General features: G+C 39.9%; 2 protein-coding genes across 7 annotated transcripts in view; both read left to right on the plus strand.

The window, feature by feature from the left end:
* Positions 1–15,961, plus strand: part of SHANK2 (SH3 and multiple ankyrin repeat domains 2) — a 316,407-nt gene that overhangs the window by 285,638 nt on the left and 14,808 nt on the right. For 3 of the 6 annotated variants that reach the window (XR_003257387.1, XR_003257390.1, XR_003257391.1), the window contains exon 4: positions 341–792. Coding sequence is in view for 1 of the 6 variants with exons in the window: in XM_026089348.1 (XP_025945133.1) it covers positions 13,894–14,024; positions 15,386–15,518 (264 nt within the window). In the remaining 5 variants the exon portion in view is untranslated. Of the gene's footprint in view, positions 1–340; positions 799–13,893; positions 14,025–15,385; positions 15,519–15,961 lie in introns of those variants that run through there. The other 3 variants (XR_003257388.1, XR_003257389.1, XM_026089348.1) reach the window with 3 other exon arrangements.
* Positions 3,121–9,110, plus strand: LOC112977249. Its single transcript, XM_026089349.1, has 2 exons — positions 3,121–3,506; positions 7,966–9,110. The coding sequence occupies exons 1-2, from the start codon at positions 3,428–3,430 to the stop codon at positions 8,826–8,828; spliced, it is 942 nt and encodes a 313-aa protein (XP_025945134.1). The 5' UTR covers positions 3,121–3,427; the 3' UTR covers positions 8,829–9,110.

The raw sequence follows: 15,961 nt of genomic DNA on the forward strand, positions 1-15,961 counted from the left end.
GAAAGTTAGCATGTTTCAAGGAGAAAAATGCTAACCCTATGTTTTCCACTGCAAAAAATTGGCACCTAGCTAGAGATGGGCTGATTTTTAGCAACTTTGGGCATAGATTCTTAAATTAACAGGTAACTCTCAGTATTGAACACTTCTTCAAACCAGAGTTTGTATTGCTCAAGGAGGGCAGCTTTAACTGACATTCAGAAAACACTGGGAATCCTGAGCAGAAGTCAGTTGAGGCTCTATGTGGGTATTCTCCTCATTTACACTAGTATTATTCTGAGTTTAGCAGATTATGCTCAAGTATGAAGCGCCCTTTCATGATACTTGTTTTTCTTTACTACAGGACAGTAATTGAAAAAGTTTTCAAAGGCCTTTCTGCGCCAGCCAAACAAGACAATGGTATAAAAGAAGTTGGAAAAGGAATTGTAAGTGTTAAGGGAAACGTGGTTTTGTAGCATTTGGAGCCAGATGATTGAAATACGTTGGCATATGTGAGTGTCACTGGTTATACTCAGATATTACTAATTGAATATCAAACAACATATTCAAAATCATGAGTGCTTGAGGAACAGTAAAAATTGCATGTTTTCCCCAACATGGTACAATTAGGTCAATGGAAGACTTTTCAACGCTTTTAATGTGTTCTTTCTCTTTTTCAGGAGCCAGGGAGATGAAGGTCTTATCTCCCTCATCTCAAAACTCCCTTTGCTGCTATTTCTCTTTTTTTTTTTTTCCTTCAGATGTTCATATATCCATGTTAATTAACTTCTTACATAATTAAAAATAAATGTCTTTAGATAATTCTTCATAGTTTGCTTGTTTTTTCCCCTCCGTGTGAAGTGTGAGAGTGTCAGAACAGAGAAGGTTGCAAGCGTCCTAGGTCGTTCCCCTCTTCTCTTTGGTTTGTTTTGGTTGATTGTGTTTCTTTTGTGACTAGGCCCAATTTTCAAATGCTGTCTCTTAAACAGAACATCAAACTGCCACTTAAATTCCACCTGGCTTGCAGGATAGGAGTGGGTATTGACTATATTCTCTGCTTTGTTTTTGTTCTTAAACAGAAACCAGTGTTAAACAATGACCATTCCTCTTTCAAGGTAGGCTGAATTGTAAGGCTTCAGGATTGCAGGTGCATTTTAAATACCTGTATAATTATTTCATAATTGAACGTACTGTTAAAGAGCTGGTACTTGAAAATTGCATCTGTAGCAAGAATTTGAACATGCCAGTTTTCTGCCTTCCTTAAAATTATCTTTTGATGGTGTGATTATAATATGTAAATGTGACTTATATGTACTGATGTGAAGATATTTTCAATCCTAGAAACACAAATAAGACTTTCTTATGAGAAAGTTTTGATTCTTCCTTATTGTGAATACATACAAGTCATCTTATAAATCATGTAATGATATTTATAGATACTAGATGTTAAATGCTTAATTTTATCACTAAACAGCTTTTATGTTTTACTGATTTATTTTATATATTTTTCCCTTTTTGGATTTTAGTGCACTTTTTATAGTTTATAATGTCCCAGACAATACACACATATTTTTACTAAATTTTCCTGAAAGGAAGGTGTTTCAAATGGCTTATGTTTTTGACTGTATTGGAAAGCACTTTTGTTATTTCTTCCTTATGCTAACTGCTAAAGTAATAATCTCTGCCTGTTGTTTGCAGGATGGTAAATATATGATTTTGGCACTGTGACTTAACCACAATCCTGCAAACTGCTCATTTGGGGTTGGGCTGGAACAAGTTAATTTCAGATTAAGATGTGCTCATGGGGGCAGATTTATGAGGATTAGCCTAATTTTGTAAATGAAAACTCAAAATCATTCTATTTCTGTGTATTTTTAACTATAACATTTACATGATATTATTGTAGGCTCAGCTTGTTGTTTCTTACCTCTAAATATGATCATAAACAACAAATATGAATTTAAATCTTAACCTTTAAAATTCTTACTCTGAAACAATGCTTTAGCTAAGTTTAATTTTTAAATTATTAGCAGTGTTAGACCTAGTTATACCTTACCTACCTTTGATTATTTTTTATATGTCTGTTCATGTTTGATTAGCTAACAAAAGCATTAGTTTTCAGTAGGCATAACTAATGTAACAAAGATCCCTTTTTAACCATCTACAAATAGGAGTCACCTGTTTTTTCCCCAAGATACTAGAGATCTATTCATCAAGTAGAATTGTTTCTATCACAAGCAACACCATCATATCAGCTTCTGTAGTCTGATCAAGCTTTCTTCTGAAACCAGTTAGTTTTCTTCTTTCTACTACCCCCTCCTGGTGCTATTGGAAAGCTGTTCTAGAATTTTGAAAACTTCATCTAGATTCCCATACATACTGTTTGCCCAAATTGTCCTTTAAAATAGTTCCCCCCAACATAAACATTCGCCCTGAGGTATATTTATCAAGTTTCTTCCCAGCCATTCTTTCACAAACTAAGCAGGGCAAGGTCTTTTGCCTCTGTATGGAAAGTGACAAAAGTCCAAAAGGAGTACAATTGAAATAAGTCCGCCTACTTCTGTTAGATGCTTACTTTCATTCACTCATGCAAATTTGTAAAGATTGATATCAATTATACTTGAATTAGCTTCTGATCTTTATGCTAAAAACAATCCATCTATATGTAAAACAAAATTTAAAAAAAATTCTTAAGACAGAAGCAGCATCAAAGCCATATTTTTGTGTAGTTTTAATAAATCTCTATGCATAATCACACATAAATACTACCCCTGTAATTTTAGTATTGCTTATATAACAGATTTTTGCAGATTATTGACAAACAAATTATATCAGCAAATGAAAGAACTTAAACTAAACTTGCAAACTCATACTAGGGCAGGCGATGAAACAAAGCGTGTGCATATGCAGCACCTAACATTGAGGGCTAAGTTCCTAGACCTTTTGGCAGCAAGGAAGAATGAATGTACTGTGTTCCCATCACTTTTCAAAAGGAAAAATACATGTGCCAATTATTTGACTGTGATTGACTGCAGATGCTAGACAAGGTGGGTGATACTACAGCATATAGGTGCAATTGGCATTGTATTAAGTTTTGCATAACTGATTGTGCCTGGTACAGTTTCTGTCTGTATCTATCTTAGGTATTTACAAGGCATCTATCACCTTGGTACCTAAGCAGTTTGAAAAATGCACCCACCACAGGAGGCATGATGCAGATACAGGCAGAGGCCCAGGTCCAGAGCAGCAGAGGCAGGTCCCAGGAAGCTCCCCAACTGTGGTACCGCTGTTGTTGAGCTCCTGGCCCATTTGTTGTGGCCAAGGAACATCTCCACCTACCTGTCAGCAGGAAGACGGTACCCCACCCCTCAAGTCCAGCTCCACTGGTGGGCAATCTGAAAAGGAAAGATAATGGAAAAGGCAACGATCCAGTAGCAGAGGTGAAACAGAAATGGTGGGATTTCAAAAGGAGGGATTCTTAAACAGCAGCACATCTCAGGGGAGGGATCAACTGCCAGTCCAAGTGGCAGGTAAGGCACAACACAGGCATAAGTCTCAAATGTTCTTCAGTGAACAAAAGTTAAAGAAATACCTCTGATGTCTCTAAAGTTTGTCTCTATCCAAAGCCCGCTGTAGCCTGTGCTCTGTTCTTGGCCTCTGTCTTGGTCCTCTATCCCTACGGCTGAATTGATCATTCAGTTCTCTGGGTAAAGTGCTGTCGATAATTTCTAGACTCCTAAACATGGCTGATGGCAAACTTGAAGGACTGTCACCAAGGAGGTGTGATAATGAATGTCATGGTGCAAGGAGACAGCACAGCGTAGCAGTGCTCCAAAATGATGTACATATTCATGAACCTGAAGGGCTGACATAATCCTAGCTTCTAGTCATGGTGTTCAGGACAGCAGTGGGCAAACCACAAATCCCCCACACAGGCATAAAAGACATAACAGTTTTGCTGTGGCTGCCAGAAGAAATTCCAACACTGATCTGCCACATCAGGCAAAGCTCTGTGTCAGCCCAACACAAACACCCGTACAGGCAGCCAGCTACAGCTTTTGCTGCAGAAACAGAGGACTTGTCTGACAACAGGAAAGAAAGGAGGGTAGCTATCACATGGACCACTTTAATAACAGATCTCACTTCTTTTTTTTTTTAACATAATAGGAAGAGTGAGGTAAACGAGAAAGCAGTCTTTAGAGACCTGAGAGTCCCATGGGACTTTTGGAAATAGCTGCACAGTACTCAGTGAAGTGGGTCACTGACTTCCAGATTTTTATGTTTCCTTTAGCCCATATGCATGCTCCTTTCTGGTTCACTTATTTGGTCATTTTGGGAGCAAAATGGGAATCATGCCCTGTCAGAGCAAGGGACATGAGGTCAGGAACATGAAGTCATGACTTTGGAGACTGCCAGAGTTTGTTGGCTGATATCATTAGGTATAAATATAAAGGTATATATAAAAAGATACAAGTGACCTATTTTGCATGCAAGTCATATATATCACTGTGAGCAAGCTGCTGCATGTAGGAATGGTATATAAGGTGGAAACAACTAGAAAGATGAGAGAATCTGACCTCTTCCCTTTGCTTCACACTGAAGGAAGCTAGCTGTGCTTCTTTGTACCCACTGTATTTAAAACTTGGTTTAAAAAGAGAGAGATTTTTTTAAAGCCAACTAACAACCAACTAAAATCAACCATGTCGATATATAGCTTGGTCTACAGCCAATTTTGGCTTGGCACTCTTAGTGCTTTTATTTGCTTTTTTTTTTTCTTTTTAAAAAGTCACCCCTTTGCCACAGAAATGAGGTAAAGGCAGCTAGTTCAGGTAACTGTTTCAGCTAGCTTTAATGCTGCTGTTGGCAGCTGCCAGAGTGGCCTTCCAAATCAGCCCCTCTGCTCTCTGGCTGATCAAGACAGTTTCTTGCCAAACCAAGTTTTCCAGTGCCCCTACTGTAACTGGCACACCTTTTCCACAGCACCAACCTAGCAGCTGGTGCCAACATCTTAACAAGATCTGGTCTGAATTTAGGGCGACCTTTGGTCATCAAGGAATGGATTTATTGGGCAGAGACTGACACGTCATCACTGTGGTGTCAGCCATTGACCTTGAGGCAGAGTTCCCATGATTGCTCTGCAGTGAACGAAAGCTTGTGTAAGGCCATGCCTGTAATGCACCCTTGCTTTTCCCATGCCCATGTCAATGCTTCAAAAAGCTTCCATAAGCTGGAGTTACTAGAATTGTTGAACATTTCATTATGAATAATACCAGTTAATGAATATACCTCCTTTTCATTAGTAGACAAATTAACAAACCTATCCCAATACCTGTGACTGTATTCATTATTCATAAGTATTCGCCAGTAGTTTCCACAATTAACTTTCTGCCCATTGGTTTTCACAGACTGTTTGCTTAGACTCTTTGTCATTTGTGTCATTGGTCACATATGCCAGATGCTGTTCTTTCAGCTCTTTGATCAGGAGGCTGAAAATATTGATTGGGAGCTTAGCAAATTTGTTTAGAGAATGAGGAACTTCTGCAAAAATTTATTATGCTTTTTTCAGAGCAACATATTTCCACAAGCCTCTGGCAAGTGTGTAAACAAGCACAAATAACAAAAGTGATATGATCCCCCTGAATCTGAACAAACTAAACTCAGTGATACTATTTACAGAAGTATTCATAAATTAATGCGGGGTTTGGAGTTTTTCATTTTGTTTTGTTTCAGTTTTTGACTTTTAATTTAGTTTGGTTCTATTACTTACCATTGCTAGATGGGCTCTGTTTAGAACATTTGTCAGGAAAATGGAGTTTTCAAATATGGAGAATTTTCTGATGACATGTCAAAAGAATTACAAAGACCTTTTGTATGACCAGTGGCTCTACCAGAATGAATATATATAATCCCTTATCCTTCTCCGATTCGATAGAATTTAACTGAAATGTGTGTTTGCTATGTGTGGTAAAAATAGGTCCCCTGTTTTTTGGGATTTTTTTTTTCATGTGTACTCAAATAGGGAAATGCTGAAACTTAATTTCATGATCCTACACTATAGTTGCTAAGAGAGATTTGTTAATGAAGGATTGCAGCTATGGCTGTATTAGTAAGGCAAAGGGGGAATAGAATTGCAAGGAAGAAGCAGTTATTGCAGTTAGGTTGATATACAGTCCCTTTCAAATCTCCATGGAGTGGAAGAGCCAATGATTGCATGACAGTTTGTCCCTAAAATTCATTTTCATAAGGAGCTCATGCCTTTTTACAAATACAATCTCATCCTCACTTTCCATAAAACATGCAACTGGACAGTTCAGCCAGACACAGACAGAATGTGAATACTTTGAATGTGAATACTTTGAAGTAGTGAATATGCTAAATGCACAAATAGTATCCATGATTTTAGCATTAAAAAAATCATAATTAAACCAGAGAGAATCCCTTTTAGAGCAGTATAATATTGAAGGCACTTAGGTATAGAAATAACGAGTGCCGTATTAGAATTAGGGTAGACAAAGACTGATACATAGGAAGAGGGATCCTTGGGTCTGCCAGAAGGAGCTTTAAAACAATATATAAAATCAAAAAAACCCTGATTCATAAACAAAACTAGAGAAAGTATCATCTTAACCTGACCTCAGCAGTACCTTCCAGATATAAGCTCATAACTTCAAATTAAGTTCTAAAGAGCAGCATATAAGTATTTTCAAAGAGCAGAAATTAATCCTTAAAAATAACATTTTTCAAGACTGGGATGCCAGAGAGTAGCTATCCCACTGACCTGGCATTCAGAACACCATAGTGCAAACAACACAGACAGCCAGGTAGTGACAGTCAACAACTGTTTTTCAGATAATAGTCTTACTGACAACAGCACCTCTCTCACGTATCCCTTGCCTGAGAGTGAGCTATGCAGGCTACAGTATTGCACATTTTAGCTGGACCGCCCCAGATTAATTTCTGATGACCAAATTGTCCCCCCAAAAAACAAGGCGGACTCATTTTTTTAATTCAAGTCTGGAAAGGGTGAGCGTTACGGCCACTGATTCATGTAATCAAGAGTGGTGCTGGGCAAATCATGCTCCAGTGACTGAGCCAATGATTGCTGTGGGTGCAAAAAGCTTAGCCATTTCTAGCCTTTGAGAGTGCATTTTATATAGAGGAGGATTTAGAGTAAGCACATACATAATATCCTCCTCATTAATAACAATGCCTCTTTGCACACTAAGCTGTCACAGGGAAGCACTTGCACCCACATTTCCACCGTATGCCCTCAGGCAAGGGAAGAGGTAGCCAGGGGAGGGCAAAACTAAGTGTATTTTCAGAAGCCAATGACATCCTGGTGAGCAATGCCCTCAGAAAGCATTACTATTTTTTGGAGAGAACAACAAGAAAAATTGTGCCAATGTTGGAGAGGGCATTGCTCACAGGATAAGTGCTGTGGACAGCCACCATTGCTCTGCAGCAGTGATTTGGGAGAGAAGGCACTGGGGGTGGGGGTGACGTGAGACGTCGGACAAAAGAGAAGATAGCCAGCAGAGCTGCAGAACAACAAAGGGCTGCCATTCAGGCCAGTGGTGGAGCACATCTGGCACCACAGGAAGCTCCACTGGACACTTGGCCCTGAGCTCGTCCCAGGGATGTCTGACTGACACCACTGCAGTGCATAGGTGAGCTTCTTGATAGGTTCACTGACATTTCCTGTCACAGTCACAATGAGGTGAATTGGTAGTTCCTGCCTTGGGATGCAGCATGGCTGTGTGTGTTATGGGTACAGGACAGTGTGCATTTATATAAAAAAGAGCGGTTAATAACTTCAACTGCCACGTGCCCAATTCAGTCACTAAACTTTAGTCTGCCCTTCTGTTTGCCCAAACACATACACTCTGGCTTCCCAACTGGCTTCTTTCTATGTGTTGTCCAATGCATGTAGATACCTCCATCTACCTGGCCTCAGATACAGTGGTTGTTGCTCCTCTATTTGATTGCCAGATGTCACTGGGGAACAAGATGGGGAGGTTCCTGGATCCTCGGGGCAAGCCAGCCGTCACAGAGGGAGCTCGCCGTCCACGCCGGCAGAAGAACAGGAATCCTCGGTGCCTGCCTCTGACGAAGACTCGCCAGCCAGGACCACAGAGAGCTGGCAGTGGCCATTGTCCTCGTCTGAAACGCACAGCAACGTTGGGGAAGATTTTGAGGGATTTCAAACACCAGCGCGGACTCCGGAGTGTACCATGGACATACAGTCTCCTGGGGATCAGTCACTCAGTAGGACTCCTCAGTTTGAAAGTGACTCTCCTGAGGAGGAGGAGGGAAATGATGAAATGAATGAAGAGCACCGCGGTGTTGAGCCTGTCCCTAGGGATCGGGGTTGGAGAGGGCAGCCCCAGCTAACAGAGGGAGAGAAGCTGTTGATGGAAACCAACAGTAGGATTGTGCAGCTGCTGGAAAATATCAAGAGGGAGCATGCACAGTCCATGGGTCTCATGTCACAGTCCATGGGCCGTATGGAGCTACAGCTAGGCATTGTGGCTACCTCCACAAGAGCCATCCATAACTACCTGTCAGAGATTTTAGCTTTCCTCAAACAGCCAAGGACACAGGTCCTTGAGACACGTATCTCCCAAAGAGCCACCCCCCATGTTGAGTTAACTTGTGCCTCGACATGGACTGGTGAGGACGCAGTGGCAACCTCCACTGTGTGCTTACCAGGGGGCGAAGGGACTAGTGACTCTCGAGAACCACCACAGGCCACTCTGCCTTGTCGCAGTGGCCGGCTGCAGAGAGCCATAACCGAGAGGGCCTCATTGCCCATGCCTACACGCCAGGCAAAAGGGGGAGGGAAGAAAAAATAACCACGCCATAGGATTTTTAGGTTTTTTTTTTTTAATGTGCCTGTCCTTTTAATTCTTAGCCATAAGGCCATCAGTGGCAGATTTCAACCATTTCCACATTGGCTAACATTGTATTCTGGCTGACTAGGTTAGTCTAACATTTTGTAGTTTATATTTGCACTGTTAACAATGTGTGCTGCTGGTATTTGAAGAACATTTGCCTCTGTTCTTTCACTTTAAATTCATAAGAGCGTTTTTTTACTCTGTGCCAGGCCTTCATTGCTTTTCTTACAAATACAAGTCATTTCTTGAGGCAGCTGTTTTTTGAGTTTTCTTTCTCCATTATCCCATCCCCTCTGAGCAAGCATTCTGGACTTGGTGGTAAGTATAGAGGTCTTGGCAATACTCGCCTCCAAAACTGTGTTCAATCAGTCTTTGCCTGGTGTTTCTGGCATGCCAGCCTGAGGTGTTGGGGTTAGCCTGTACTGGACCATGATCATTCTTATCCTCTGTGGGTCTGACCAGCTCACTTTCTAAGACCCTCGGTGGAGCTAATCCACATGTCTTGGCTGTGTCGTATAATCAGTAGTGTTGCCAGGATCATATCTCATATATAACTTTTGGGGCCTGTATAGAAACGTGCCACCAGATCTATCTAGGCACCTGACTCTCATTTTCGAAGTTCCTTTTATGATGGATCTGGTGGTTTGATGGGCAGCATTATAATTTTTCCTCTGAGAGAGTCTGGGGATTGGAAACAGGAGTCGCTAAGCAATGTATTTTATGGGGATAAGAACCACCTCCTGCAACAAATCTGTCAGGAGGAGACTGTCCCCTGTAATTATCAGATATTAATTACTTAAGCAAAAAAAGAAAAAAAAAAAGCAACTTACCTAGCAGCCAGACCTCTGGAGAATGTAAAAGTCATGACATGCTGTTGGGTACTGTGCTACTATGTCTGTGATTAAGAGCTTTTCATCAGAGATGACCTACATGTTGATAAAATGCAACTACTTTCTGTGCCTTTAGGCCATCTCATTTCCTGAGGGCTGGCACCCTGAGCAGAACTTGGGTGCAACTGATAACCCACAGGACAGATGGAAGTGCACTTTGCAATAAATTATTTTATATCCGTTGGTGCTGCCTCTCTCGGGGGAATTTAATATAGTGGCACTCAAATTGCTATATGCATGCAGAGGCATCAGACTGGCTTATACATGTGGTATCCCTGACAGTTCTCTGAAAGGATGCTGTTACCAGGAGCCCCTTGAGCAGTGGTAACTAATTATCACAGGTGTAGCATGGCTCCTGTGTTTGACTCTCAACATCCCTTTGTAACTTTTCGTAAAGGTTCAGAAGAATTTCTATGGCAAAACAGTAATGAATTCCTCCTCTGGCGAATCTTAGTGAATAACTGTAGGCCTAAAAATCCTCTTCTATGATTACAGTTGAGCTGCGCTCTGTCTCTCGCTCTCTCTCCAGCGAGCCGTAGCCTCTTCTTCCCTGTCTTTCTGAGACTGGAGTTAATCAAAATAAAGCAAATAACATTTTGTTGTTCTACCAGTCAGCCACAAATTGCTCCCTTATAAGTGTGTGTGTGTGTGTGTGCTTGTGGCTGTACTTTGCTAAATGACCAGTTTAACATGAAATGCAGCTGGTATGGCCAACCTCCAGTGTAGGCTCTTTCCAGTACAGGGTATTCCTTCCCTACCACCTACAGCCTTTAAGAATATCATTGGAGGTGTGCTGCTTTGGCCACCATCAAAAGACCTCACACCAGGTGCAAAATTTTTGCACCCTTTCTGTGGCTTTTTTCTCTCTCTTTTGTTAAAGCTGTTTATAAAGGTATCCTCAGAGAATTTCCAATACAAGCTTGTGAGATTCCCCTCTCACTGGTACAAGAAAGGCATGCTGCAAAATATTTAAGATCACAAGAAGGTTGGGGGAGAAGTCTATTAGTAAGGCTGACAACTTATTCCAGCATGTGCCGCCTTTTGAACATGTGTTTCTGGTGCATATATGGTTTGCACGCTGGTACTGTGAATATGAACAGCCTAGTTAAAGGCAAAGGCAAGTGAAAGTTTGTCCCAATATGCTTATGTCTTATTTCTTTGGGATGAGTTTGAATGAAGCTAAATACAAGTCAGCCAGTTAATTTTCTTGACCTAATTAGCACATGTATGACAATACAGTGAGAATGTTTTTATTTTATATAGTGCTTTCACTTCAAAAGTGTGGTGCAGTTGCAGCCAGATACTAAGATTTTGATGTGTTCTGCAGGACCCGCCATGTAGCTGCTGCCATTTAGGATAAATCTTTTTCCACAGACTGGCTGCTTTTGTAGCTTCAAATTTTTTGTTGCAGTTTTAAAAAGCCACCCTCCAGCCTACCTTTGCATTCTGATCAAAGACAGTAGAGCAAAAGAACAAGCTGTGCACATGTAGCAGTGCTGCTGTTGGAAATAATACACAAGGAACCCCTAAAGCGTTTCTTGCGAAACACCTTAAGCTTTTAACCTGATCTCCTCTCCCATTTTGAAGTGCTTTAGCTAGATTTGGAAAGGCACAAAGCACCACTTGAATGGGAGCAGCTATAGGGTAAGAAGGACTGAGAACCTGTCTACAGACCAGAAACCTGCAATAAACTCGCGCAGAATAAAAGTTTTCCCAACTGGAGACAGCAGGTGATATTAAGAATTGGTACCAACTGATATTTTGGTCAGATCCAAAATTCGGATCTGACTTCTAGTATTGTCGAGCAAAATCAGTGCAGTTGGAGGGTATGTGTGTTTCATCCCCTGAACAAATATTTTCATGCTTTTCAAGTGTCTGTCATAGCCTCATCACTCTTTCCCTGTAGCTTTTTGTTGTCTGAATGGGTGTATGGTTATATGTGTCTGTTAAAAATAAAGGGGATCAGTTCTTAAATGGTATATTTATATTTCTTATTTACAGATTTTGAGTACCTAGTGCTTCAGTTCCCCAAGCTTCCTTCTCTCTGTATCCCAAAGACCAGTTGTTTGGTCTTCTGGGATGATAAAAAGAGTTGGAGAGACTTAATGTGAAATCTCTGCAACCTTGAAGCTCTTGGTGATAGATCCCCCCGAATATGATTCTACAGTCTAGCCATATTTTTGCTGTATAGTTCAAATGTTTATGGTTACACCATTGCTTTCTGATGCCTTTTGCTGAGCAGAAGTGCAGATATTTTTCTTTCAGAAGTTCACAGTTTGTATTACAAAGTCTTATGAAATGTGATTTGAAGTGTGTTTTATTTTTGAATACATGTGATGGTTTTAAGATTTTTTTTTCCTTTTCTCCTTCCACTGGATGATTTAAAACACACAAAAATAAAGTAGACTAATGAAAACATTGAATGCTAACTTCCATTGAAAGGAAACAGCAACACCACTCTTGTRAGACAGCTTTCGACAGTGTTCAGCTTACTGATTCTGCTCAACTTTCCCTTTCCTGCCTGCTCCTTGACCCTCCGTGACACAAAATATCTACTCTAGGACAACCTTCTTCCTAACCACAAGGCTAAAAGTTCTTCCCTCTCCACCTGCTCCCGTTTAAAAAAAATCACTCTTACATCAGCCAGATCTACTGCTTAGAGAGATCAAAAGCTCTTTTCCGCCTGCCTTATTCCCATCCATATCCACATCCAGGGCCCTGAGTGCACTGCTTTCCAGTTGAGAGGTAAAGCCAAAATCCCCAAATCCCGTACTTTGCATAGTAACACCATCTTTAGACCACTGGAGACCTGTTTTCTTAAGTCTGTAGCAACCTAATGAAGTAGTTACACTTTTCTGCTGAAGCAAATAAACATTTGGGAGAGATCTAATTGCTGAGCAGTAACAGTTGCTCTGAGTCAGGTTGTGGAAGCCAGGAGCCAGGCTAAGGAATCACTCCTAGTGGTGGCGTACTCTCATCGGTACCTGTAGGCTATGTAAAGAATCCTTACTTTGGTGAAACTTCAAGAGAAAAAGACACTGAATTAACATAATTACCACCTGTAGAATAGTTGATACAGTGCCAGTCTGCAGTCTGTGCTTTCTTAGGAAAGCAAAAGTGATGAAAGGGGTAGTAAGGAAACCTGTTGGGTGCAATACAAGTTGGATTCTAGTACAGGTTCAGAAACTGAATTACTTTCTTGGCTTGGGCTACTCATTGAATTTCTCGATGCCTTAGTTTCATACTAATAGGAGAGTGGTAATAAAGGAGCTGTCAGGCTATAATGAGTTGATTGTTTAGGGCACTTTGAGGCCCTCAGTCTGAGGGAGTAATGTGATATATTAAATACTGATTAATCTTGTTTGTGATCAAAATTGGTGACGGGGCTAAAACAAACACTCTAAACATTGGAAGATCTTGATTAAAATTTTCCCTGTATTTTACCATCATGTTATATGCTAGATCAGAATCTCAAATCCAAATGTTGAAATTCTCATTCAGATTTGGACTTTGCCTGTTCAGTCTATTTCTGACCACAACTAAATATATTTAGGTTTATCCCAGATTGTGCCCTTCTTAAAATATAAGGTACATATAAAAGTTTCATTTAACAAATGATGCGGTTACCAGTAACGCTAATTTAATAATCTGAGAACATGAAGAGATTAGAATGCAGTTACTTGAGAAGAATAGGCATAAAAGAACACTTCTGGAGTACTTGTTATTGTCCAAAGTATCACTGAAATTCTGATGACTAAGTACAGTCTGCTTATCTCTATCTGAAACAGTGCTGTACAGATTCATTATTTCTAAAGGTCTTCTCTCCATTTCTATATAGATATTCTCCCTTCACATTTTGAAGGTTTGAAGAAGAGGATTGTTTTTCGAGTCACACTAAGTAAACATTAAATGCATGCAGGCTTAAAACTAAAGCATGCATGTTATGTAGCAGCAATAAAAAGTGCTCGGCTTGCACGACTTATGATGCTCAAGCRTTGTCTTGTTAAAATGCCAAAAAATCTTTTTCTTTGCATTTTTTTGAAAAGTAAATCTCTTCCTTTGACCTTGCAATACTTAGATTTTCAGTTTTTGGATAAATGGTATTTATTTTACTGAATACTTTTATATTACAGATAAGGTGGATGAAATAGTACCAGTTTCCAAGCCATCAAGAATTGCAGACAATGCAACCATGGACTCAAGAGTGGCAACTATTAAACAGCGGCCTTCTAGTAGATGTTTTCCCTCAGCTACAGATATGAATGTGAGTGGTAGCTATGAAATACTGCTTTTGTTTCTGAAACTTTGATTTGAGGGGGCATTTTGGCAATGTGCTGGGCATACAAGAGAAATTAATTTAAAAACATTGGCTTATGCACTTATTCTCCTTTTATTATCTTGTAAATTTAAGATATGGTCTATCAGTATTCCTAATAATAGTTTTTTTAACAGAAGATACTACGTACCTGATGATACCCTGAAGGTACCCCTATGTACCTTTTCTCATCATGTCCTTATATTTATCCTGAGACTGTCACATTTACAAAATTATTGCCTCAGTGTTATTCAAACAGATGTGAACTTGTTTTGCCTGTAGTCTGAGCTGGTGAGGCACCAGTAAAATCTGAACTTGGAGGTGTCGGTACGACACTAAACCCAAGCTAAAATACTTTGCTGAAAATCAAGGTATGCTAGTTCAGTTCATGCAGCCACACGATTTTCGCTGATGTGAAGGCTTCTTCTACTGCAGGTTTTTATTATTCCTAATGGCATATAAAATATCTTGATTAAATAATACATGATGATTTGTAAGGGAAGAATTGACATTAATACTATAGCATGTATTAAAAATTTAAACACCAAAACTCAGAAAATTGGATTCCTCAATTGCAGAACTTGCTTCTGCAGAACTTTACGTGTGGAAAAATAATTGTTTTTCCTGCAGTCTGGATTTTATTTTTCCATTGCCTACTTGTCTGAAATAGCACCAGTCCTGATACAAGCACTTTGCTGTCCTTAGCAGCTTGATATGGAAGGGGGCTTTCAGGCATGAACTGAGACTATTCTAGGATGTGAGAAATTCTTTTGATTGCCTAGAAGAAAGAAGGATGGTCTAGTGCAGTGGGATTCAGGGGACTTTGCTCCATTCCTAGCTGCAATGCTGCCTTCCTGTGTAACCTTGCACCAGACACCTTGGCTCTGTGCAAGATACCACGAGTACATCTGTCCTTCAAAGTGAAGAGAGCAGCCGATTTGGTGCTTGGTGAACTTTAATACCTATGCCATGTGAGGCGAGGTTTTTGGAAGTGAATGAAACAAAATGCAATTGCTCATGTTTGCTTTTTCTCACAGCGCATGAAATGTGCTAGAAATTTAACCTATTGCCTGGTAAATAATTTCAACTAACTCCACTTACAGCTCTTGTCATTTTATTAATATATAAATAAAACCCAACCTTCCCTTTCTCCTCACCTCTTCCCCCCCAAAATACCAGATTTGTCATTTTCCATAAGAATTCTAACTAAGAAAGAGGGATAGTAAAATATAACAGAAGAGTTATTTACATGTGAGAGAGAGACTTGCATGCTCTAATGCTTGTGGGGTTTTTTGTTTGTTTTTTTGTAGTCCATGTATGAGAGACAGGGTATTGCTGTGATGACGCCCACTGTACCAGGGAGTCCTCAAGGTCCTTTTCTGGGTATACCTCGGGGTACAATGAGAAGACAAAAATCTATAGGTAAAATGCTTCTCATGCCTAGTCTACTTGTGCATTAACTACATACTTATAGTAACTTTGCTTCTTTCTTAAAGCTTATGTCTCCAACATCTTTACCTCAGTGAATGATTGCTTCATTTTTTATACACAGTTCATAGGAAAAAAAAGAAAAAGCATTTAAGATACTATAATTTCCCCATTCTGCTTTGATGACATTGGGCAAATACTATGGAATTATAATTTAATTCCTTTCTTTAGAAAGTTCCCTTTGACAAAGAAAGACAGTGAGAAGAGGGAAAAATGATCAGTTTTCAAGTCCATTATAATGCATTACCTAGGGCAAAATGTTGTTCTCTTTTTTCCTTGTTATTGAGGCAAAAGCATTGTAATGCTATGCAGTTTACAAAGGAATCCTTCTTGATCAAATGGAATAAAAATCAGCTTTTTTCCATTCCAAGTGATGACAAAAGATGATTCTACACAAG

This window comes from Apteryx rowi, unplaced genomic scaffold, assembly GCF_003343035.1.
Source record: "Apteryx rowi isolate R43461 unplaced genomic scaffold, aptRow1 scaffold_81, whole genome shotgun sequence".
Classification (NCBI taxonomy): Eukaryota; Metazoa; Chordata; class Aves; order Apterygiformes; family Apterygidae; genus Apteryx; species Apteryx rowi.

Excerpts from the sequence above, each read along its gene's own strand:
- LOC112977249 (XM_026089349.1), top strand. The coding sequence starts at position 3,428 with ATGGTGGGATTTCAAAAGGAGGGATTCTTAAACAGCAGCACATCTCAG. Across the intron at positions 3,507-7,965 it reads ACTGCCAGTCCAAGTGGCAG|ATGTCACTGGGGAACAAGAT; the intron begins GTAAGGCACAAC and ends TTTGATTGCCAG.